This window comes from Sus scrofa, chromosome 15 (genome assembly GCF_000003025.6).
Source record: "Sus scrofa isolate TJ Tabasco breed Duroc chromosome 15, Sscrofa11.1, whole genome shotgun sequence".
Classification (NCBI taxonomy): domain Eukaryota; kingdom Metazoa; phylum Chordata; class Mammalia; order Artiodactyla; family Suidae; genus Sus; species Sus scrofa.
The window spans coordinates 80,902,196-80,928,945 of NC_010457.5; the positions used below are offsets into that span (position 1 = coordinate 80,902,196).

At 40.8% G+C, this 26,750-nt stretch overlaps 1 protein-coding gene across 1 annotated transcript in view; it reads right to left on the bottom strand.

Moving 5' to 3' along the window:
• The window catches only part of CHN1 (chimerin 1), a 196,504-nt gene extending 170,953 nt beyond the window's left edge, over window positions 1-25,551 (bottom strand). Inside the window, exons 1-2 of the mRNA XM_021076315.1 lie at window positions 25,345-25,551; window positions 25,019-25,214 (exon numbers count right to left, since the gene is read on the bottom strand). Coding sequence (XP_020931974.1) covers window positions 25,019-25,037 — 19 coding nt within the window. The 5' untranslated portion in view covers window positions 25,038-25,214; window positions 25,345-25,551. The remainder of the gene's footprint in view (window positions 1-25,018; window positions 25,215-25,344) is intronic.

Below are 26,750 nucleotides of genomic sequence, written 5' to 3' on the forward strand. Positions count from 1 at the left end.
GCTTATGCCACAGCCACCGCAATGCCAGATCCAAGCCACAGCGCACAGCAATGTTGGATCCTTAACCCACCAAGGGGGCCAAGGATCAAACCTGCATCCTCATGGATTCTAGTCAGATTCGTTTCCCCTGAGCCATGACAGGAACTCCAAAATTTCCCATTTGTGTTAATGAGTGTATATGAGTCTGAACACTCATCAATTTAATGCAGTTTTCCAGAAGTGACAGCAAATTGCATCAGCACTCTGTCCTTTAACTTAATTTTTTCTGATGACAGGGAATAACAGTACATTAAAAATGGTCAAATTACAGAGTAAAATATCAAAGTTCACACCTATTTTTAAGACATGACATTTAGTTCAAATGGCATGCTTATGGTTACATCAATTTATGACCCAGAAACATCCCCCCTCAATCACCAACCTCACCCATTTATTCTCCTCTGCCTTTGGTGGCAAGTGTGAAAACAGATGTGAGGTTGTGTTGCTGCAGGTCCTTTTTTCTGCAGGCAATAGCATGAAACTTCACCAGTTGTTGACATCTTTTGGCAATTTAAAATAGACAGGTGTCTACCAGAATTACTGTGTTCATTTTTCAAATTTATAATTTAAAATGTATTTTAAAAATAGTGTTTCCCGGAGTTCCCGTCGTGGCGCAGTGGTTAACGAATCCGACTAGGAACCATGAGGTTGCGGGTTCAGTCCCTGCCCTTACTCAGTGGGTTAAATGATCCGGCGTTGCCGTGAGCTGTGGTGTAGGTTACAGACGCGGTTCAGATCCCGCGTTGCTGTGGCTCTGGTGTAGGCCGGAGACTACAGCTCCGATTCGACCCCTAGCCTGGGAACCTCCATATGCCGTGGGAGCGGCCCAAGAAATAGCAAAAAAAAAAAAAAAAAAAAAAAAAAAAAATAGTGTTTCCCCATATACCATTCCCTCGCCCTCCATGAGATTAAGAAACATTTTACTTGGGTGAATTGGATCCTACTAAAGACTGCAGTAAAAAAAAAAGAAAGTAAAAGAAAAAAAAAGCATTTCATAATCACCACCAAAAAGAAAAAATGCTGTTTAAAAAAAAAACACAGGCAATATGATATCTATAGAGTAAGATGTCAGAATACTGATAAACTTTGAGGGCAGTAGGGGACAGAGTTTGGGAAGGGCTCCAAAGGAGAATCATATCTAGGATGCTGGCAACATTCTATCTATTCTTTGACCTGAGCAGTCGTTACACAGGCAGAGTCATTTTGTAATGATCCATGAAGATTATGACATCTGTATTTTACTATTTTTATTTATGTGTCTATTTACAAAAATATGCATAGGTATTGTATATTTTTCTGTATGTGACACTTCGAAAATGAAAAAACAAACAAACCCTTAAGGAATAAACATGGCTTCTTACAGTCCCACTATTACTAATACAATGTCAGTAGTTCTACTGACCAAGTGAGAAGAGAGTGCAATAACTATCTCACACAGTGCTTGTTATGGGCCAAAAATATCTCAGGGCCAAAAATTTCAAATATAACATGCCACTGCTAGAGATCAAAAGAAATGAGTAGAATGTATCTAGAGCTAGAACCAAGATTCAGAGCTCATGCATTCAGGAAAAAAAAAAAAAAAAGTCAATCAGTCAACCAACTGAAAAGACAAATCCTTTCTTTGATAGTTACATCCCTGTCTATATTTTCTAAACAAGTAATGGGAAAGACCCACAAAGAACACATTGCAGTTTAAGCTATTTAATTTTCACTTGGTCTCAAAGGTGTACGATAAATTTAAGGACAGAGAAAGAGAAAGGAGTTTTATTGCTTGATATTTTTGGCCATTTTCAGAAGTGTTTACAAATTTAATTCTAGGAAAAAAACTGGAAATAGGCACGCTTGAAAGCGCAATCATTTATCAACGGAAAGACAATCATCTTTCTCATGATTCCAAGACGCCAGGGCTAAGTCAACCATGTACATCCCCGACTACTGCTCTCACGCTACATTACTCTGCCAGTGTTTCTCAGGAAGTTCCTTAGCTCAGAAATTCATCTAGCTTTAATTCAATGTTTACATAAATTCAATGAAAATTATTGAACTTTAAAAGAGATTGTGCTGCATAAGCCTATCTAAAGGAGATCCTGGGCAAAAGAGGTATGATGTCAGTAAGGGCAACCTGAGGCCGAACACTAGAGCCTTGACATGGGAAAGGGCAAGCGGACAGAGCCAGGGTCTCAGTGTGCAGCCTACCCACAGAACACACTCACGATGCAAGCTTAGCAGCCAGTACATGTGATAACTGGGTTAAAAAAGGAACCCTTAGTGATTCTTTCTCCATACATAATAGATTCTTTCTTCACAAACCTTCATAAAAATGGTAAAAAATGACTCCTCTCCCAACCATCTAAAATACTGGACCATAAGCTTCAATTCAGATTTTCCAAGTGTGACTTAGTTTTCAACAGAAAATTCCTTTTACTGTTCTTATTTCAAGCTCTGACTTTGATCCTACTCACCATTCTTTTGAGCCCACTGACCACTTTTATGATGAAGCTAAGAAAAATCAGACCTATGGAATGCTACAGACCTAAACAAACCTAATTTGCTCTAAATTTTACTGGATATACTCTCGTCTTAGTTTTTTCATGAATATAGCGCTTTTCATTGAAATTATGGACTGGATTTTACAAAACAATAAACAAATATAAAAGCTTTCTTTACCAACTTCAATATAACTTCAGTATAATTCCCTTTCCTAACAACATCAATGTAAAGAATAAATATCGAAAAGCAGGATTAACGAAATGCTAAAAGTACAGGAGTAAAAGAAGCCTAATGTGATCCAGATTACAACTGGGTGGATTCCCACTGCCCTGCATTACTGTTCACTTATTAAATCTCATTCACAATTAGAAATTCTGAACTATAATCCAACTACATCCTCCTGTTTTTAATTAGGAAACAAAATAATCATCTTAGAACAGCTACTAATGGCCAGGTCCTTATAAACGTCCTTTAAGATGTCTAGAAACTGTGCATACAGACTGTATGTTTCATAAATCATATATTAAATAATCATCTATTCTTTAAAAACAAATAAAGATAAAGGTGAGGAGTTCCCTTCATGGCTCAGCAGAAACAAATCTGACTAGGATCTGTGAGGAATTGAGTTTGATACCTGGCCTTGCTCAGTGGGTTAATGAAAGGGCATTGCCATGAGCTATGGCGTAGGTCACAGATGCGGCTCCTATCTGGCGTTGCTGTGGCTGTGGTGTAGGCTGGCAGCTGTAGCTCTGATTCGACCCCTAGCCTGGGAACTTCCATATGCCACAGGTGAGGCCCTAAAAAGACCAAAAAAAAAAAAAGAGAGAGAGAGAAAGAAAGAAAAGGTGAGTGGAGTGAATGGAGGCAGCTTTTGTATTACACAGAACCCAGTATGTTTTCAAAATAACTTTAAAACTCTTCAGCAAGGACTCTTAGCTCCTATATTAGAAATGAGCACTTTTCAAAACATTAAATTGGAGCTCATCAGTCTCAAGGAGTCAAGCTTTCTGGAAATCTAAGCTTTAACATTTAAAATACATAAATATTTAGATGTTTCTTCTTAAATTGTTGCCAAATTTCCTTAAGCTAAGGAAAAAGCAAGGAAACAGGGTGACAAGTGCCACCTTGTGGACTCTGTAGAAAATGCTTTCATTCTAATCAGTACAGTTCCAGAAGCAAATCATTATATTCAATACAATATCTTCAATATTCAAAATGTTACTTTAATTTAAATCAAAGTATTCACTAAAGGTAATTTCCCAAATGAAGTATATTTGGGAATTTGAGGTAAGATCCTTCCTCTAAGGTACTAGAATATTTATAACTAAACCATCCCATTTGATCTCTAGAGCATCCACAAAAGTTAGGCTGGAGAGATATGTAATAACGAAGTTTGAGAATCTTATATACCAAAGGAATTTTAAGAGCACTAACTTCTCTTAGTGGAGAAATCAGAATGATTCTCCTGATTTTGTAATGTAGCAAAGTCTTAGAACAGTACCTTGTAAAAAATAGAGGTCTCTTGTTGTTAATAAAAACTAAACCAAAAAATTTAACAAGGATCCTAAAATTTAGTGAAATTAACAGATACATCCATAGATCCACTATGTATATGTGTGCCTTATAAACAAAAGTTTACAAGTTGAGTTAGGAGTTAAGGTAGATAGTATACGAAGATGAAAAAACGAACAAAAAAACCCCAAAAGACAGAGAGAAAATGCCCCAGAATCGTATCCATTTGATTCTCTTAAGATTTCAGAAATAGTATAGCTTTTTTTTTTCATGTAATATTAAAGATAAAACACTAATATTCTAAATTTACAGAGTGGCTGGGAGTTACCTCACCACCAACCCAAAGATGTTTTTCCTTTGGCCCAAACAGTGATTTTTTGAAGGCCCAAATTAACTATCAACATTTAAAATTAGGAAATTCCTAGAGTTCCCGTTGTGGCACAGTGGTTAACGAATCCGACTAGGAACCATGAGGTTGCAGGTTTGATCCCTGGCCTTGCTCTGTGGGTTAAGGATCTGGCGTTGCTGTGAGCTGTGGTGTAGGTTGCAGACGCGGCTCAGATCCCGCATTGCTGTGGCTCTGGCGTAGGCTGGCAGCTACAGCTCCGATTGGACCCCTAGCCTGGGAACCTCCATATGCCGCGGGAGCGGCCCTAGAAAAGGCAAAAAGACAAAAATTAATTAATTAATTAATTAATTTAATTAAATTAGGAAATTCCTGAAGTTCTCGTCGTGGCACAGAGGAAATGAATCCAACTAGGAACCATGAGGTTGCAGGTTCGATCCCTGGCCTCTCTCAGTGGGTTAAGGATCCAGCGTTGCCATGAGCTGTGGTGTGGGCTGCAGGCATAGCTCAGATCCTGCATCGCTGTGGCTGTGGTGTTGGCCAGCGGCTACAGCTCCGATTAGACCCCTAGCCTGGGACCCTCCATGTGCAGCCCTAAAAAAACAAAAAGACAAAAAAAAATTTAGGATATTCCTCAACATTCCCTATTGTCTATGTTACCTATCTGCCCACTGATGGCATCCCAGCTGCGGCCCTCAGTTTACATTTTTTCCTTGTAATTTCCCTAATGTTTTCTTCAGAGTTCTTTTTCCTGGTCTCTTTCTGAGGGCAACAGGGAAATACTCAATGGCATCCAAGCTGTTTCTTCCAAAGCTATAAAGCAGGCTACCCATTTGAGAAGTCTTTCCCAATGTTCTACTTAAAAGTGCTTAATCCCAATTCGGCTACTGGTTGATGATGCAACAATGCCTGTAGGTTTCCAGAGCATTCATCTTTTAAGAAACTATGTTCTCAGACACAAAACTTTGAGACAGTTATCTGTTTTGCAAAGGGAAACCCAAGCCTACTACCAGCTGGAAGAACTTGGGAGATTTGTATTAAGGTTTGACATTTTCTTTATGGGAGGGAAATAAAAGACTAAATACTTGGGGAGGGGGTGGAGATAGGAGAGAACATTACTTTGGCCAAGTCAAGTTGATTTAAAATTTGATAGAACTTTTAATTTCTACAAACTCCCACATCTGTTTTAATAAAATCAGCCCAGAGCATACCATTTTGCTAGTGCTAATGACTTTTTTTCTTATTAGAGTTTTTACAAGTGACTATTCACATTATAACTACCATAATATTTTAGTTGCCTTGTGACAATATGATAGATAATATTATTTCTATAGCAGCTTTCCCAGGGGCTATGAATCTTTTTATAATAAAGCACTGGAAAATAAAATGTGAAGACTATTAAACTTCATCTTTGGTTGCTTTCTTTAGAAAAGAGACAATGTTTAAAGTGATAATAAACACAGTGTTAAATATACCAGTTCATCCAAGTTTTCAGAATTAACAATGTATTTTTATAATTAAGAAAAAATTTCAGATGAATATAACTTAAGGAAAAAGATGCAAAATGTAGAACATGAGAGTTTAATGTGATAGACTTCATTTCAGTTTACATAACCATTTCTATGTCTGCTTTAAAATCCTAAGTTTGAAAAAGTGCTGATAGTATTTATTGCTAAAATACTACAAGTGGCTATATTTTCCCAATAAAAAAATTTAGATGAAATTCACGTACTATAAACTCTTGGTCTCCCAATCTGGGATTTTTTTTTTTATTAAAGTATAGTTGATTTTGGAGTTCCCATTGTGGCACAGTGGTTAACGAATCCAACGAGGAACCATGACGTTGTGGGTTCGATCCCTGGCCTTGCTCAGTGGGTTAAGGATCCGGCATTGCCGTGAGCTGTGGTGTAGGTTGCAGACACGGCTCGGATCTCGAGTTGCTGTGGTTGTGGTGTAGGCCAGCGGCTACAGCTCCAACTAGACCCCTAGCCTGGGAACCTCCATATGCTGCAGGAGCAGCCCTAGAAAAGGCAAAAAGACCAAAAAAAAAAAAAAAAGTATAGTTGATTTATAATACTGTGCCAATTTCTGTTGTATAACAAAGTGGCCCAATCATATTCATACATATACATTCCCTTTCTTATATTATTTTCCATCATGGTCTATCCCAAGAGACAGGCTATAGTTCCCTCTGCTATACAGTAGGACCTCACTGCTTATTCATTCTAAATGTAACAGTTTGCATCTACTAACCTCAAACTCCCAGTCCATCCCACTGCCTCCCCACTCACCCTTAGCAACCACACGTCTGCTCTCTATATCTGTGAGTCCATTTCTGTTTTAAAGACAGGTTCATTTGTGTAGGGATTATTAATTAAATGCAATTTAATTATATTTCCATAAGACTTCTGCTTAAATTTTTTAATGAAACAAAGAAATTATACCTTACCTAACCATGAGAGCTGAAAGTACATAGTAAGCAATATATTAAAAGTGCACATTTACTTTTTTTTTCTTGTTTTATTATTTTAATTTTCTTCCGCTGTACAGCATGGGGACCAAGTTACTCTTACAAGCACATTTACTTTAAATGTAACCTGGAGCTCCCTGGTAACTCAGGAAGTTAAGTGTTAACATTTTCTTTATGAGAGGGAAATAAAAGACTAAATACTTGGGGGGGGGTGGAGATGGGAGAGAACATTACTTTGGCCAAGCTGATTTAAAATTTGATAACAAGATGCTCATTATATATGTGCTGAATATATAGATAGAACTAGATAGAATATATTGATAGAACTGGATAAATCCAGTGTTGCCACTGTTGCAGCTCAGGTTGCTGCTATGACATGGGTCTGATTCCTGGACTGGGAACTTCCACATGCTGAGGACTCTGCCAAAAAAAAAAAAAAAATACTTGGGGCAGTTGGGACAGATCTTTTGCAAATTTACCTAACATTAACACACATAAATGCGTAAATGTTCTTTCTTTCCCTGGTAACAGAAAATAGCTTATGATAGGACCTGAAAACATTAGATATTTTCTGTAGAGACTTTCATCAACTTTCGATTGAGTGAAAACTATTTCAAAAAACTGTTTCTGAATTTTCAAATGCCTCTATTTTCCCTAAGGTCAATTATGATACTTGAAGAGCAAAATGAAAGGAGAAACATTTTGATTAGAGGCGTTAAGTCAAAAGACACCTGGAGCTGAATGAGGTCTTACCCCAGAGGACTAAGGGACCTGCGTGTGTAGGACTGTCCTTCTCTCCCATCCTTCCCAAGTTGGAACACTGTGTGAGTGTGTGTTTCGGGGGTTGGGGGGGGCGTGGATGTGCGGGTATAAGATTGAGAGAAAGAGAGAGCAAGAGCTCCTCCATCTGGAGAGACCTAAGAATAGCAGAAGGGAGGGCAGGCAGCACAAGAAAAATTCTCTCCAGAGTGAGTCATCTGTCTTGAAAATTCCAGATGACAGGCATCTAAGTATTCCGCAAGCCTCTCTACTGTACAGCCATGTCTGTTTCCTCCTTTCTTTTTATTACTGTATTATTAATCCATCTTGTTCCTTTTTCTTATTCTTTAGAAATAACTTATCCTTTTAAGTTCAACGGAAAGACTGATCTGAGAAGTTGAGGATCGTTTCTCATTCAAAGACTGTAACTTAAAAGACTGGTTCACTTTTAAACATTACGATGAAGGAAAAAAACACATGAACTTTGCTTTTATGGCTTCCATATTTAATTACATATTTTGCACATAGATAATGAGCATCTTTATAACTGAGCAATCTGAGAATATTAACAAATGCCATCCAAAGACATAAATAGATAGTATCACCAAAGGCAACTTATAGGAGTTGCAAAATCAATTTCATAAAAAAATTTTTACAATTAAATGAAGTATCATTGGCAATACATGAAATGTCCTTAAACTACCAACTTCATGTATCTTTTTGGATTTTAGCACATTCTGAAAAGAAATCCTTAGCATAAGCTTTTTAGTCCACTGCTTAGTGACTTCTATTTAGTAATTTTAAAAACACTCAATAAATCAGCTTTTATTTATTTTCTTATTTTTTGCCTTTTTTTTTAGGGTCTCACTTGCGGCATATAGAGGTTCCCAGGCTAGCGGTCTAATTGGAGCGACAACTACAGCCTACGACACAGCCACAGCAATGCAAAATCCGAGCCTTGTATGCAACCTACACCACAGCCACAGGACTGCCAAATCCTCAACCCACTGAGGGGGATCGAACATGCAATCTTACAGTTCCTAGTTGGATCTGTTTCCACTGCACCACAACAGGAGCTCCTAAACCAGCTTTTAAATGGCAGACTAATATGTAAAAGTCCTATGAACCTGGCTAACCCGCCAAGGTCTGAAAGAGAGCTTGATCAAGGAAGGACTCTTCACCACTCCTTTCTAATGACCGGAAAATGTCTAAAAAAGCAGAGATCACATATGAAACCAGAGAACCCATCATTTCTCTTTTTTTAGCATGGTTTCTCCACAAGGAGGTTTCTGTTTTCAAGTGAATAGTGGACACCAGGCAACATTAAAGGAACCAGCAAATCAACCTAGATTAACAAGCCCTGTGTTTGCAGATACTACTGTTTAGTGTCCCTTTTCTAGGAGTAAGATTTTTATAGAATATAAAGCAGTATAAATTCAACCAGCATTTCAGCTGGTATTTTTTTTAAAAGCCAAGCTAACAGAAGGAACCAATCATCAAGTAAATGATATATCTGCCCTTGACATGCATCCATACTGCAGGAATATATGTATCTCTTCCTTTAAAGACCGAAAATAAGATCATCAGACAACAAAAACAATATATGAGAAATTTGGAGATATGCTTACTATTGCTAACTTGGTTAAAGCATTATCAAGTTATAGAGAAAATTAGAGAATGCTTTATATTTCTACTCTGGAAATGGTTAAACTAGAGAAGTACCATAGTTTAAGAACGATTTTATGCACTTAAATATTTTTTGAGCCCCTACTATGTGTGAAGCACTGTGCCAAGCATACTAAGGAGTACAGAAATGAGCAAGAATGACCCTTCCCTTAGAGAAACTATCAACCTGGAAAAGACAGGATAAAGGTAAGATACACCACTACTTAGTATGAAAGGAACATAAGACAAATGTCACAGGAGATTCATGGATAAAATGATAATTCAGACAATGAAGGGATTCTGTTTGAATGGATGGCAGGGGTGGAGGTATGGATTGCAAATCTGAGATGAAGGGCACAGCAAGAGCTGGAAATGCAGAGAAAGGAATAGAACAGAAGCCATTGCCAAGATGGAGTTCCCGGTGTCATGCAGCGGAAATGAATCCAACTAGGAACCATGAAGTTCGATCCATGGCCTCGCTCAGTGGGTTAAGGATCCAGCATTACTGTGAGCTATGGTGTAGGTCACAGACATGGCTCGGATCCTGCATTGCTATGGCTCTGGCGTAGGCCGGCAGCTACAGCTCTGATTAGACCCCTAGCCTGGGAACTTCCATATGCCACGGGCGCGGCCCTCAAAAGTGAAACAAAAAAAGCTATCACCAAGATCACGTTGCAAGAGCTGGCAGCTGATTGGGCACTACAGGCAAAGGGAGGGAGGATAAAGGACAAAAGCTAAGGGTTTGGTGCTGGAAACAAGTGCAGTCAAAAAAGTCTGCAGGAAATCCTGATAGAGATGTAGAGGATCTGGAAGGGCAGGGCTGGAGATGGAGACCTTGGAATCACCCACACAGTGCTCAGTGTCGAAGCCTACGTACTCCCAAGTGAGAAAGAAAGGCCCATTCTTTTTTTTTTTTTTTTTTCTTTTGTCTTTTCATAGGGCCGCACCCAGGGAATATGGAAGTTCCCAGGCTAAGGGTCGAATCGAAGCTATAGCTGCCAGCCTATACCACAGCCCAGTAACGTGGGATCCGAGCCACATCTGCGACCTATACCACAGTTCACGGCAAGTCAGGATCCTTAACCCACTGTGCCAAGCCAGAGATAGAACCCTCGTCCTTATGGATACTAGTCGGGTTCATTAACCACTGAGCCACAACGGGTACTCTGAAAGGTCCATTCTTTTTTTTTTTTTGTCTTTTTAGGGCCGTGCCTGCAGCATATGGAGGTTCCCAGGCTAGGAGTCTAATCAGAGTTGTAGCCGCTGGCCTACGCCACAGCCACAGCAACTCGGGATCCAAACCGTGTCCATGACTTACACCACAGCTCATGGCAATGCCAGATCCTTAACCCACTGAGAGAGGCCAGGGATTGAACCCACAACCTTATGGTTCCTGGTCAGATTCGTTAACCACTGAGCCACAACGGGAACTCCAAAAGGTCCATTCTTGAAAAGTACTGACAATAGAGGAACAAACAAGAGGGAACTGAGGAACAGTGAAAGAGAAGAAAAGAACAGCAGGAGAATAAGACATTTTGCAAGACAAAAAAGTTACAAGAAAGAAGAAACCAAAAATATTAAATAGATGGAGTTCCTGCTGTGGCTCAGTGGTTACAAACCTGACTAGTATCCATGAGGATGCAGGTTCCATCCCTGGCCTCACTCAGTGGGTTAAGGATCCAGCTTGCCATGAGCTGCAATGCAGGTAGGTTGCCGACGCGGCTCAGACCTGGTGTTGCTGTGGCTGTGGCTGTGGCGTAGGCCAGCAGCTGCAGCTTCAATTCGATCCTAGCCTAGGAACCTCATATACCACAAGTGCAGCATTAAAAAAGGGCAAAAAAAAATTAAACAGTGCAAAAAGATCAAACATGGGGACTAAGGAGTAGCATTGTATACTGGCTATAAATTGATAAAGTACTTCCATACAGACGATGCAGAATATAAAATGGAAGCTGTGACGAGGACTCTTCTCGAGCAAATTTTACTCAGCCTCCTCTAAGCCCATTTCTCTTTTTATTTTTATTGAAGTATAGTTCAATAATGTTGCAATGTTGTGTTAGTTTCTTCTATCCAGCAAAGTGACTCAGTGACACATGTATACTTTTGTACATATTCTTTTCATTACAGCTTATCACAAGACATTGCCTCTGGTTCCCTGTGCTGGCGTAGGACCTCACTGTTTACCCATTCTATATGTAATAGTTTGCATCTGCTAACCTCAAACTCTCACTCCGTCCCTCCCCCACAACAACCACAAGCCTGTTCTCTTTCTGTTTCATAGATACGTTCACTTCTGTCATATTTTAGATTCCACATATAAGTGATATCATATGGTGTTTTGTCTTTCTGACTTATTTCCCTTGGTATGAGAATCTCTAGGTCCATCCATGTAACTGAAAATGGTATTATTTCATTCTTTTTATGGCTCATATGCTACCGTGTGTATGTGTGTGTGTGTGCGCGCACATCACAGCTTTTTTATCCATTCATCTGTCAATGGACATTTAGGTTGTTTCCATGCCTTGTCTAAGCCTATTTCTTAAGAACTCAACATTGGCCCCAGCCTTCAGGCTTGCAATGCCCAGCTTTAGCAAGAATTCTAAGTCAGTTTAGAAAGAATCCCTTACCCTTGATATCTGATCCTTCTTGATAGCTGATCAAATCCCTCACCCCCTACCCTTGATATGTGACCACCCTGGCCTGTCCTCAGCAAGAATCCCCATAGCTTCGTCTCCTCATAATAATTTTCCATTCATTGACACCCCTCACAACCAATAACAACCTGCTCCCCACTTGTTCTAAATCCCCACTTGTTCTTATAATGGGAGTTAAGCCTAATCTCTCTTATTCTGATGGTCTCGACACCTGTTGCAACAGTCTTAAAGAAAGTCTTCCTTATTGTTTTAACAAGTGTCAGAACATTTTTTTCTTTCACAGTTGTTAATCTTTTTTTCTACTAGAGAGGAATGACGTTCACAGATGCCTCATTATCAATAAGGATAAAATATGGTGGCTGGGAAGAGAGGATGCAGAAGAGGGTTAAAGAGCAGGCGTGCAGGAAGAAGAGGTGTGACATACGGAACTCTATTTCCATAAACCTCTGGTAAGAAGAGGGCCAATAACAACTCACGGCAGCACTTGAGAGGGTTCCAACCCTGAGGAAAGGCTTTCCCACACGGAGTAGGAAAGCATGGCTGTAATCAGAGGGAAATGATCCAGGATCCAAGGGAGAGGAAGAAACTAATGATACGAGACAGAAAAAAATGAATTCCCATGCCTATTGTTTTCAGTCCTCTTGCACTGTATCTTTTTGGAAACCATCTCAAGTTATTTCTGGAACAATGAGAGGTATTAGTAAGTAATAAAGTTTTTTCCTTTAAATCTTTCCACTTAAAAATACAAATGCTGGAGTTCCCATTGTGGTGCAGTGGAAATGAATCCAACTAGAAACCATGAGGTTCTGGGTTCAATCCCTGGCCTCGCTCAGTGTGTTAAGGATCCAGCATGGCCATGAGCTGTGGTGTAGGTTGCAGACACGGCTCCAATCTGATGTTGCTATGGCTGTGGTGTAGGCGGGCGGCCGTAGCTCTGATAAAACCCCTAGGCTGAGAACCTCCATATGCTGCGGGTGCAGCCCTAAAAAGCCAAAAATTTAAAAATTAAAATTAAAATTAAAAAAATACAAATGCTCAAACTGTTGTTTAAATCTGCTCTTCTAATAAATATACGACAATAAGGACATTCATGTAGCACTCAAATTTATTATTATGAGAGAAAGATTATGTTGTTTTTATTTTCAGACCTCTAAAAGGTTAAGTTAGCCATTTTCATACTGAATTCCTATTCAATTTGATTATGTTTCCTACTGTGAGGGTAAAACAGGAACAAACCAAGCTAATTTATGTGCAATTCCTTTGTACTATTGAAATGAAAAGGAACAATAGCTTAATGAAGTAGATTTGTTATCTAATTATACCAAATAGTTTAGAAACATCTGCTAGTGGTTAGTAATACTACAGTTAAAACTCAGAGTCTGTTCCCAGAGAAATTTCCATTTTATTCAAGCCTTTGTGAGCTTCCAGTTGGGGATTCCACATTAGAGTATGAAACCAAGGGATGATATAATGGCCCATTTACTAAATTTTTTTTAAAAAATGAACAAATGAGCAAAAAAAAATGAAAAACAGAGGGTGTGTATTATATGGATTTGGACCTTAAAACTACTCTCAAATGTAAGAAATACAGTAGACTACTGTAACACCAAACCTTCATTCAAACATTTACTGTTTGGCTATTGAGTAGCTGGAATGCATCAGACACGGTGGCAGTTGTTAAATATAGAAAGAAGAAATCCATAGCTTTCTCATTAAGGAACTTCACCTAATAGGGAAAACAGGAATACAAACTACCCATTACATACTACAGATAAGGAGCAGGGCAGAGATGTGTGTATACAGCACTACAAATGTACAAAAGGTGTAACTAATTCACAAAGACCATTTAGAAGGGGCGACTATTCAAACTGATTTCTGCAAGATGTGTAGAGGGAAATGAGGCAAAGAAAGGCCTGTGAGATGACACCAAAGCCATGTTGGGCACAATCCCTTCTGGAAGCTTTAAGTTGTTTCGGATGCCTGAAGCACAACATCTGAGGAGGGGATAAGAGATGAGGCCCAACAGGTAAGCAGCACTCCTATCTTGATAGCCTTCTATGCAAGCTAGGAAATTTGGACTTACCTTTAATCTTAATCCACTGGAAGGTTTCAGGGAGGGAAGTGAATTGTTTGAACTAATACATTTCTAAGAGACAAGTCTGAGTTCCCAATTATGGACTCTTATATAAGCAAGAATAACCCAAAATAATGAAAGAGGAAAAAAGATATGTTTATACTGATTTGAGGCTGTTCACAGGATAATTATATAGAGTAACAGACCTCTGCTATATGTTTATTCTTCATTCACTCATTTATTCAATCAACTTGGACTAAGCACCTATGTGCCAACCATTGAGTCCTTGATATAATTTAAGTGCCACGAGGGCTAGGGCTAGATCTGACTGTATTCTGGATCACCTCCCAAAAGAGAGGTAAGCATTGCCTGTTGACCAGTGTATTTTTTACATTTTCAGAGTGCACTAGAGAGTACCAAGTATCCAGCACGACCAGAAGTTGATCTGGGCGTTCCCATTGTGGCTCAGCAGCTTCAGAAGCCCAAGTAGTCTCCATGAGGATTTGGGTTTGATTGCTGGCCTCGCTCAGCGGGTTAAGGATCCAGCATGGCTATGAGCTGCAGATGTGGCTCAGTTCCTGCATTGTTGTGGCTGTGGCGGCTGGCAGCTGCAGCTTTGATTCAACCCCCAGCCTGGGAACTTTCATATGCCAAAGGTGTGGCCCTTAAAAAAAACAAAGAAAGAGAGAAAGAAAGAGAGAAAGAAAGAAAGAGAAAGAAAGAAAGAAAGAAAGAAAGAAAGAAAGAAAGAAAGAAAGAAAGAAAGAAAGAAAGAAGGAAGGAAAAGAAAGGAAAGGAAAGAAGGAAGGAAGGAAGGAAAGAAAAGAAAAGGAAAGAAAGAAAGGAAGGAAGGAAGGAGGGAGGGAGGGAGGGAAGGAGGAAAGGAGGGAGGGAGGGAGGAAGGAAGAGTCTATCTGGTCTTCACAGTACCGCCCTCCCTGAACCAGGTCTCCATCAAAATGTTCTCAAAGTCTATAGGGGCACATGGCATGTATTTAGCCACACATGCAAATGGAAATATCACAGAACCACTTTTTCAAGTGGGTCATCAGACTTGTGAAATAAACAAATGGAGAAACTCAGTATCTTGGATCTTTGCCAGTATTTGTGATAACAATAATATCAGTGACACTATTAGCTACTACGTATCTTCAACAACTGTGTTAAGAACCTTACATACATGATCTCATTTACATTTGCACTAATGGGAGAAAGGAATTAATAGCCTCTGTTCTACAGATACGGAAATGAGACTGGGACATGAGCTGACACTTGGCAGAGAAAGGATTAAATGTAGCTTTTACTTCAAAATCGAAGCCCTTTCCTCTACACTACATGCTATGGAAGCATCCTCCGCCAGCTTCCCAGCCCGCTCAGAGAAACTCAGAAGCCTTACTATGTTTATGGTCAGGGCCCGACATAATCCATGACCCCAGCACTCCTCCCCCGTGCCCCTGCCATCACCTCTGACCACCTGCCGAGGCTCACTCCACGCCAGCCACACTGCCCTTCTTCCTGTTCCTTGAAACTGCCCAGCACACCCCTGCCTTAGAGCCTGTTCCCTGAGGCGATTCCCTATTTTCACAGGACTGTTTCCCTCACTTCCTTCAAGTCTCTGCTCAAAATCCACCTTTGCTGCCAGGCCTTCGCCGCTCTGCCGCACAGCCAGCCCCACCCTCCTCACCCTGCTTCGTTTCTCTTCATAGCATTAGCCACTTGGCACACTACATTTTTTCTTTCTTTCTTTCTTTCTTTCTTTCTTTCTTTCTTTCTTTCTTTCTTTCTTTCTTCCTTCCTTCCTTCCTTTCCTTTCTTCCTTCCTTTCTTTCCTTCTTTCCTTCTTTCCTTCCTTCTTTCCTTCCTTCTTTCCTCCTTTCTTTCCTCCTTTCTTTCCTTCTTTCTTTCTTTCTTTCTTTCTTTCTTTTTTCATCTTTTTAGGGCTGTACCTGTGGCCTATGGAAGCTCCCAGGCCCGGGGTTCAATCGGAGCTACAGCCGCTGACCTATACCACAGTCACAGCAACACGGAATCCAAGCCACGTCTGTGACCTACACACCACAGGAGCTCCCACTATACCTTTTTCATTGTCTGTCTCTCTCCACTGCAAGTATATGCTCCTTGAGGGCAGCAATTAGTATACACCTGCACAGATCAGGCCCTCAATTCATGGAACAGATGAATAAACAAATCATAAGAAAACACTTCCCAGGCTTCAGAGCGAGTCCTCAGGAAAATCATGAAAGAGTACACTTCTTGCTTCTGCTTCCTTCTCCCACTCGATACTACCACGACTCCTTCCCCCTCATCCCAGATGCCCTGAGCTTTTATCCTGCTTTGCTTACTATACCACCACCCACAATGCAGGTCCCTCTTAGTAATGCCCCCCACCCCTGTAAAAATATCTACCACTTTCTTTTCTCTTAAAGTGCAGCTCCCTCAGTCAGAATGTTTGCTGTCTTACTACTTTAAGATCTTCAGTCCATAAATTAAAAACATGCTTCCAGGCTATATGAAGTATCTATATTTCTCATGTTATACCTCACAGATAATATGCTACAAATAATGCTTTAATTTTAATATAATGGCATAGGCGTTTCTGTTGTGGCTCAGCAGTAACTAACACAACTAGTATCCATAAGGACTTGAGTTTGATCCTTAGCCTCATTCAGTGGGCTAAAGATCTGGCGTTGCTGTGAGCTATGGTGTAGGTCACAGATGTGGCCCAGATCCTGCATTGCTGTGGCTGTGGGGTAGGCTGGCAGCTATAGCTCCAAATCAACCCCTAGCCTGGAAATTTCCATATGCTGCGAGTACGGCCCTAAAAAGACAAATATATATATTTGCATAAAACTCATTCACTATGAAAGGCTTGCAGGGGAAAACATTTCGGTCAGGCAGCTATTTACCTAACCCTCAATGTAACATCTACACACATACCTGTCACCTGTCCCAGTACAAGCTACTTCAAATCCTAAAGTCATCTCTAACAAAGTAACGTCGCAGCCATTAAGGAACCAAAAAATAAAGTTCCATATAAAAGACAGAAAGTATATACTATAAGGGCTGAAGCTATGTACTAGTGGTAGAAATGGGAAAATCAGGAAAGATTTGCAGTTTAAAGAAGAGGACCCATTTGGTTTTCGAAATGTCAAGTTTGTGGTCATAAAAATTTATTTCAGCAGAGACTGTATGTTTCCTGGACAACATCCTTTTTCTGCTTGCTTTACACCATGAAATTCAAAGGTAAAAAGTCATAGTGGAAAGGGAAAGGAACCACTTTCAGTGCAGCTGGATGAAACACAAGGATGTGGCCCCACGCCATCATGCAGCTGGCGGCAGGCCTGGCCTGACTCATCTTCCTTCTCCTGCAAATCACTCCATTGTCAGCAGCAACTCCTTCTAAGAAATTCCTGCTTTGCTAAGTTTAAAAAATCATTCAAAACAGGTAGGGGTATTTTAACCTATCAATTTTTAAATTTTGTTCCTGGGAGAATAAAAGGAAAAAAAAAAATTCTAAAAACATGGTAAGTCCTAAAAGTTCCTATATATAAAACTTTTTAAAAATAGCATTTTCTTGGAGTTCCCGTCCTGGCTCAGTGGTTAACGAATCCGACTAGAAACCATGAGGTGGCGGGTTCGACCCCTGGCCTCGCTCAGTGGGTTAAGGATCTGGTGTTGCCATGAGCGGTGGTATAGGTCACAGACGTGGCTCAGATCTGGAGCTGCTGTGCCTGTGGCACAGGATGGCAGCTACAGCTACAATTAGACCCCTAGTCTGGGAACCTCCATGTGCCGTGGGTGCAGCCCTAGGAAAGACAAAAAAAAAAAAAAAAAAAAAAAAAAAATAGCATTTTCTGGAGTTCCCGTCATGGCACAGCAGAAACGAATCCAACTAGGAAACATGAAGCTGTAGATTCGATTCCTGGCCTCGCTCAGTGGGTTAAGGATCCGGAACTGCCCTGAGGTGTGGTATAGGTCAGAGACACGGCTCGGATCCTGCATTGCTGTGGCTCTGGCGCAGGTAGGCAGCTATAGCTCCAATTTGACCCCTAGCCTGGGAACCTCTATATGCCGTGGGAACTGCCCTAAAAAGCAAAATAATTTAAAAAATTAAAAATAGTATTTTCTGTTTTTTAAGTGAAGTAAATTTTCCTTCTGTTCAATCTGATCTCTTATCCCATGATTTTATTAATATAATCTTATATTGAGACATAATTCACATACCATAAAATTCACCCTTTTAAAATACACAATGCAGTAGTTTTTGGTATATTCACAAAGTACACATTCTGGTTTTTAAATATAAGAAACTAAATTAGTATTATATATTTGTAATGTTATTTTTTCAGACATGACTCTTTTTAATGTCAATTTCCAATGTAAAATATGGTCGCATCTTTCTGCTTAGTTTTTTTCTATTCTAAGTACAATAGGATTATATTAATAATAAAAAATATCAAAATTTATAGAATTCATTTTCTATGTAAGAATTACTTATGACTAGTGATTGGGTGAAAGCCCAGGCTCAACATCTGTCTTGTATTAGGTTTACAAAGAAAGTTCAGTGACTTCATTTAGTTTAAATATTGCAGATAAGAAAGTCTTTTATGAGTTCCTGTGTGGCTCAGTGGTTAAGGAACCTGACTAGCATCCATGAGGACGTGGGTTCGATCCCTGGCCTCGTTCAGGATCCAGCTGAGAGCTGTGGTATAGGCCGAAGATGGGCTCAGATCCTGCGTTGTTCTGGTTGTGGTATAGGCTGTGGCTACAACTCCGATTGGACCCCTAGCCTGGGAACCTCCATAAGCTTGGGTGTGTGGCCTTCCCCCAAAAAAAGTCTTTTAAAGGTGATGTTACTGATATTTTATATAAGATTAAGAAAACATCAATCACCCACATCAAAGGATATTATCATTACTAGAGGGCCTTGTTCCTTTCTGGGGCTGCACAAACCCCAGCCCAGCAAGGAACTTTTTTTTTTTTTTTTTTTTTTTTTTGCTGTGCTCTTGGTATGCAGAAATTCCTAGGCCAGGGATCAAACCTGAGCCAAAGCAGTGACAATGCCAGATCCTTAACCACTATGCCACCAGGGAATTCCCTGAAACTCTTTTTATACCTGCTCTCAAGATGAATCAACTGTTCACATTTAGGTTAAACAAATCTGAGGAAAAATGTATAACATTATACATACGTCATACCTTCAGAACTATTATCATATGGCACACAAAGCATGACCAAACAGTATTTTTCTCCCTAACTAATACTCTTCTGATTACTTTAAGTTAGTCTAAAACATGTATTATCAATGGGGGTAAGACTACCCTTGAGGGAGCAAAAACTGGCTTTGGGGGGGGGGGACTGAAAAAAAATTACTCTTTTTATGCATAAAACAGACAGCAGACATACATACAGTCCATAAACCAAGTCTCTGGCATTAAAGTTTCATGGAAAGAAAAAAAGTCTAAAAAGGCTTCTTACAGAGGGTGATTTCTTTTAAAGTTTGGAGAAAAAAAAAGGTTGACAGATCCTGATCTAAAACAAAACTCTTCTTGACAAATATGGTAAATGTTTGTAATTACACATACCATTATCTTATTTGCAAGGACAGATGTGACTCAAAAAAGTTTATCAATGTATTTCTTTCATACTGTACACAGATGGTGACTATCAGAATTATAACACCTGTAATTCTTTGATCTCTCTTACACAGTACCAAATCTCCACACATTAAAAGAAACTTTTTAAAGCTAAAATATCAAATTTTTGATACCAGTAAGAAAAGGGATATGGCCAAGTATTTAAATAAGGATGGTGATTGTATTGACAGCTGAAAAGATGAAACATTCTAAGAAAAGCAGCTGGGCACCTATGCTCAGACCACCCTGCTGCTTACCTAACTCCCTCTCATATTCTCTGATGAGCAAAGTCTGAAAAATAAAAACGTCAGCAGGGAGTGTACTCCCAGGAGGTAGGCGTGGGGTTCCTATAAAATTAGCTTCGGGTCAAATAAACCATACTGAAGATGTGCAGCTGTCTTTTTAAAAATAAATTTTAATGCCAAGGACAGTCAAGGGAAATCAGAAAATTTCCTAAGGACATCACAAAAAATATTCCATCCCCATTTCACTGTTCCAAAGGATCTCACAATCACGCCCACAGGCAGGTGTGTCAGGACAGTGAAAGATGCCAAATAAAGCAGCATAATGAAAGGTTTCCGTGCTAGTCGAAGAGTCTGAGGCAAGAAGGTAAGAAATTACAATGAGATCCTAAAAATGAGAAGCAGCAGTGATGATGGTGCCTATTAGTAATAAGAAGAAAAAGGAAAAGGGGGAGTGGGAGCAATGCCAGAGCCAGTCTACCCAAATAGAGAGAGAAGACAGCTATTCCGGTTTAGCTAGCCCATCTGGATGGTTACTCAGTTCCCAATCTCATCAGGTGGTCCGGTTTGTAAACCAGAGCTCTGTTTGGCTGTAAAGGACAGAACTTCCTGCCAAAGGATGACCTGACAGGATGCCTTTTCACCCATCTCTGTCAACTAGGGCTCTACTACTCCTGTGGTCATTCAGGATATTCTGTCCAATACGCCAGCTAAGAAGTCCTAAGTTAGATGATCGGACACTTTCCTTCTAGGCCAGCAGTCATTAGACAACTTGTGCTTCTCGGCTGGAGAAGTTCCAACAAAACCCATATGGAATGAGGTAGTTAGGTGCAAACACTACAGTTCTGGAATGGAAGCTCTCAGAAGACAGGGACCATGTTTCTTGCAAACTGCTCTATTTGGTGAATGAGCATGGCAAGGTGCACCCACTCATACCAGATAATGAACTATATTTGACTAATTTTTAGGATTTGAGGATTTAAAAATTACTTATATTGATGTTGATGACTGGTTCATCTGAAAGGTGAAGAAAAACATCTACAGAGTCCTGAAGCTTCACCAATACCCATTTTCAACCCCCAAATGACACTGTAAAATCAGGGGGTCTGGTTCTATGGCAGAATAAAAAGGAAATCCTCATCAAAAATATCCTTTTAAACAGGGAGTTCCCATAGTGGCTCAGCAGTTAGTGAACCTGACTAGCATCCATGAAGACATGAGTTCGATCCCTGACCTTGCTCAGTGGGTTAAGGATCCGGCATTGCTATGAGCTGTGATGTAGGTTGCAGATGTGGCTTGGATCCCGCATTGCTGTGGCTGTGGTGTAGGCCTGCAGCAAGAGTTCCAATTGGACCCTTAGCCTGGGAACCTTCATATGCCGCGGGTGCAGTCCTAAAAGACAAAAAAAAAAAAAAAAAAAAAAAGAAAGAAAGAAAAGACCAAAAAAATATATATCCTTTTAAACAGCAAAAGTGATTAATAGTGAAGACAACAGAGAAGACAGTCCTCACTCTTTAGTTTAATTTGGCAAGTTTTTTTTTTCTCTCTCTCTCTTTTTTTTTTGCACGCCCACAGCATGTGGAAGTTCCTGGGCCAGGGATCAAACCGGCACCACAGCAGTGACCCAAGCCACTGCAGTAACAACGCTGGATCCTTAGCCTGCCGCATCACAAGGGAAATCCAATTTGGCATATTGTATCACTGAGTTCCTACAACATACCCGAGGGAAAAAATTAAACATATATATAACGTAAAATTGTATCAGGTAATTTTAGAAGCGCTCGTTTTTTAAAATGAATCTAACTTTCACTAACTTCCTACAAAAAGGACATTCTTTTGTAAAAAAATCTTTTTTTGGCTGAGATACAGGCCGGCAGCTGCAGCTCTGATTCGACCCCTAGCCTGGGAACTTCCATATACCTTGGGTGCAGCCCTGAAAAGACAAAAGATAAAAATAACAAATTTTCATTCTGACATTTTTTCCATCCCATCTATTTTTTTTAAAAAAATTTAATTTCATTGGAGTATAGCTGACTTAAGAGTGTTGTAAAAAGAACATTCTTTACAATTATAAAAAAAAAAAAAAGAATGGACATGTAAAACACAAAGCAAAAAAGCTAGACTCAATTGCTGGCTGCTCCTCACTGAAGTGTGTCCCCCCAACAAATTCCTATGTTGAAGCCCTACCCCAAAACTGGGATGGGCCTCTGGAAGGTACCTGGATTACATGAAGTCATGAGGGTGGGGTCCTCATGAAGGGATTAGTGCCCTTCTTATAAGGCATTAAGAGAGATTGCTCTCCCCCTCTCTCTACTGTGTGAGGACAGAGCAAGAAGATGGACATCTGCAAGCCACAAAGAGGGCCCCTGCCAGGAAATGAATCAGTTGGAACCTTGGCCTTAGACTTCCCAGCCTCCAAAACTGCAAAATAAAAGTCTGTGTGTGAGCCACCCAGTTTTTGGTACTTTCCTGTAAGACAATGGCTTAACCAACTAACACATTTAAGATACACAACATAGAGGTTTGGCAGTAGTTACTGTGGAAAGGCTTAGGCAGAAAAACTATGGAGTTCTGACTTTGACGACTGAGAAGTCACATTTGTCTAGTTTCTTATTCCAACCTTCTTTTTACCATCTCATAGAATTTATGTCATTGTTCCTCTGTTTTAGGGTGGTTATTAAGAGTAAATACAAAGGGATATGAGGTACTTCTAAGCCCAACTAGTTAAACAGTGGAAATATCTAAAATAAAATTCATTTTTTCTAACCTTAGAGGACTGCTCTTAACATATTCACAAAAGCTATTTTGAATTTGAAACAAATCTAGTTTTGTTTTGTTTCTGTCTTTTTGTGTTTTCTAGGGCTGCACCCACAGCATACAGAGGTTCCCAGGCTAGTAGTCTAATCGGAGCTGTAGCTGCCGGCCACAGCCACAGAAATGCAGGATCCGAGCCATGTCTGCTACCTACACCACGCTCACGGCAACGCCAGATCCTTAACCCACTGAGTGAGGCCAGGGATTGAACCTGCAACCTCATGGTTCCTAGTTGGATTTGTTAACCACAGAGCCATGACGGGAACTCCTGGAAACAAATCTAGTTTTTATCTTTAAAATAAGATTTCTCAAACTTGAGTGTGTTTAAGAATCACAGGGGAGTCCTTTTAAAAATCCCCTTCCCCAGAAGTGCAGATTCTATGGGTGTCTATGAGCAAAGGAATCTACATTTTTAAGAGACATCTCAGATGTCTGATGAGTGGTGTGCAACCACACTTTGGAGATAACTGCTGCTCTATCATTATTGGAAAAAACAGCCTCTGCACATAGATATACTTTGCTCTACAACAAAGAAATGTTCTTAAAAACTAACCAGATTGGATGTTGTAAACTAAACTCCATTTTCCCACAAGACTGCTTTAAAATTTTAAAGATACTTCTAGAGGTCCAATTCCATGCTCTTCCTTTCCTCACCCACACCTCAGTAAAGGTTTAATAACAGGAATCCATTTAAAAGGGCCTTATCACATACTCCACTTCTCCCCAATTTATCTGTTTTATTCCTTGAGAACGTCAGTCTTTGGAAAGTCGTTGATGTGTACAACTTACCTTTGAAAACAAACCTTGAAAATTCAGGCTATATCTTTAGAAAGGAAAATGAATTTAATCAGAAATAGCTGTAAAGAGAATTCACTTCAGTAGATCTGACTGCTATGCATTAGCTACAACAATGTATAAACATTTCTGCAAAAGAAATATCAACTATGAGAAAAACCTTCCATCATTTAAAACTTGTGTACCAAAAAAAAGGAAATGCTTCTACTAAGTAATGCAGATTTGATTCAAGGCATTGGAAATCAAGAAATTATTATTTCTTTGAGAGAAAGAAGAATGATTTAAAAAAAAAAAAAAAAAAAGCACTTATGGAGAACCAACACCAAATAAGACATGTCATTTCTAGTACTGTGAGTATTTGGGTTAAGTAAACATGCCCCAGACTGAAGACTGGCATATTATGTTCCAGGCTCAGTTTTACCACAAAAGGGCCATGTGACCTTGGGAAATAACCTCTCTGGGTCTACATTTAATTTGTAAAATAAGATGGTTAAAGGAAAGTAACTCTTTGATTCCAGCAATTTAATTCACTCTGAAGTATTTACATCAAAAAGCACTGTGGTATGTGATGCCTGTAACGTGCTTGATCAAGTGACATTATTAAAATGTAACTGGAAACTTGATATTTTGAGTAACTTACTAAAACTGTCCTTGTAGCTATCAGGTACATATCAGTGTACTTTTCTTCTTTGAAAAACTGATACTTTTAACATCTAAATTTCCCCCTATTTAGTTTTCTTAAAGCAAGGTACACATGTATCATGGTCTGTTTATGTAAAAGAAAATGAAGTATTTTTTCAGTTCTTCTTTCCAACCTATTGTCACTACAAACTCTGGGGGGGGGGAATAAAAACACTTTAAGTCAACCACTGAAACAATGGTGTTACTGTAATTACATTACAGAAGTAAGATTTCTTTCCTAAAATATTCCAAGATATTCTCCTGAAATTACTTATTTTCAGTACGAACTTTCTTCCGTCTGCTCATATTTGTAAGAGCTAACGTTTTCAATTCTAACAAATATTAATGTAAGTGCACCACTTATTCTTGTTTCTAATGGAATATACCGACTCCAAAAAAATCCCCCCAAACCCAACAGGAATCAATACATGCATTTGGCAATTCCACGGGGGGCTGGGATACACAGACATCTTGTTCAAAATAAATAAACTTTCCACGATCTTTATTTACCGACTTGAGAAACACAGGTTTGGAAACATCCAGCTAACTTCGCTCCCAAGTTGGCATCTTCGAGAATCCTCGGTTTACAAAATACCCAGGACCAAAGAGCCTCCCAGCCCAGAATTGGCCAGGGGAGCACACGCCCATCGGCCCTGCCTGGAGAGGAAACAATGGGAGAGGAGCAAGGGAACGAGCCCGGCGCCCGGGGCGCCCCAACTCCGCTGCCCCGGCCGGCAGCCGACACTGCGCACGGCGTCCCCACACCAGGCGCCCCGGCTCCCGCCCCCCAGCCCCAGGGCGCGGCCCACCTGCGGCGGCGTGGGCAAAGGGCTCCACTTACCAAACAGGGTCAGGGCCATTGTAAAGGCGCTTGCCAACTGCTCGCCGCCGCCCGCTGGTCCACGCGCTCCTCCCAGGCCGGCCGGAGATCACCGCATCTGCCCGACACGCTCACACCTCGGAGGGAGCGGGAGTCGGAGGGGCGTGGTGGGGGCGCGGGCGCGCTGGGAGCCTGCAGGCCGGGGGGCAGGGGGCCGCTGCAAGAAAAAGTTATTTACGCGTTATTGTCAGACGCACCCGGACAAGGGGGGACCCGCTAGCCCTCGGCGAGCCGGCACTTGTCACTGCCATCTGTGCACTACGCGAAGCGCGCGCGGGCGCGGGTACCTGCGAGGCGGGAAGGCTTCGCCGCGGTGCAATGGCAGGCGGAGAGGCGGCGCCGCAGTGGCGGCGGCGGCGGCGGCGGCAAGAGGAGCAGCCTCGCAGAGCCCCCGGCGGGGCGCGCTCACTCCGCATCCCGCGGCCTCGCAGACGCCATCTTGCGATAGCGTCTCCCGCTGGATCTGCCGCCGCGCCTCCTCCCGCCTCCCCCTCGAGCGGCGGAGCCCCGTGCGTCCCATGGCAACGGGCGCGCGCGGCGGCCGGGGCCGCGCGCCCCTCCTGCCCCAGGCAGCCCAGGAGGCGGCCTCCTGGAGCGCGGCGGGGCGGGGGTGGTGAGCGATTTAACTGAAATCCTAGGGTGTTTTTCCTTGAGTGGGATTTGTGGAGGCGCTGAGAGGAAAAGAACTGAGCTGTTACTCGAAAGAGGAAGAGTCTCTGGAGGATGCTCTTTGAATGCAAAGACCCAGCCAGGGTCATCTAGGGATTGGGTTCGTTTGAGGATATATCTCTCCCCTGGCGCCTCCTGGGTTAACGGAGTCTGGAGCCCTTGACTAGAAGCTACTGGGCTCTGGGAAGGGAGCCTGGAGTTGAGCAGAGGCACTGAATGTTGCTTTCCTCTCCCTTTGGACTTAGGAGCCATCAGGAGTAGTTCTGGTCAGACTGTCATATGTGAGGAAACAGGAGTTGGTTAAAAAGCTTCTGGGAATATCTAAAGTAATTTGTTACAAGGCCAATGCTTAAACTTAATTTTCTGTTTTTTTACTTTGCACCTCTTTGATATTGTCTTAGGGGAATATAATCAGCATCTCTCACCGACCGGCATGTCTCCTTGACCACAAAAGATTGGTCCCCTGAGCTTTTTGCATTTATCTGATAATCACTGGCAACATTCTTTTTTCTGTGATGTTCTCTGATCGCCTCTGTCTTTGCCTTAATTAAAGAGAAGCCATATAACGCCTTGAGGTTATCAGCAAAAGATGTTCTTGAAAAGCTCGGTTTTGATGGGTTTTGGTCGTTTTCATTTAATGTATTCAAAAAATAAGTATTCTCTAGTTGCTATATTTTTCACTAAAAAAAAAATCCTCCTCCTTTTTTGTTTCTCTGCTTAGGGATTTGATACTATTTTGGTGTCTAATCATGTAGATTTTTTGGTTCTCATTTCTTCCTGGAAGCGTCTTTCCTCTTTCAGTTGCTCAGATTCCCTAAGGTCATTTTCCTCTTCTTTCTACTTTTAAGCTAATTCTTTTAAGAATATTATATAAATATCTTCCATTTAATTTATCTTGAGGATCAAAATCGTTATAAAAATGAAAATTACTACTTCACATAGAGCCACAGTTAATTTCATCATCATTTCACAGCAGACTCAGATCAGAAAAAAAAGAAAAGCAGGTTGGAAGGAGGAGCCAGCC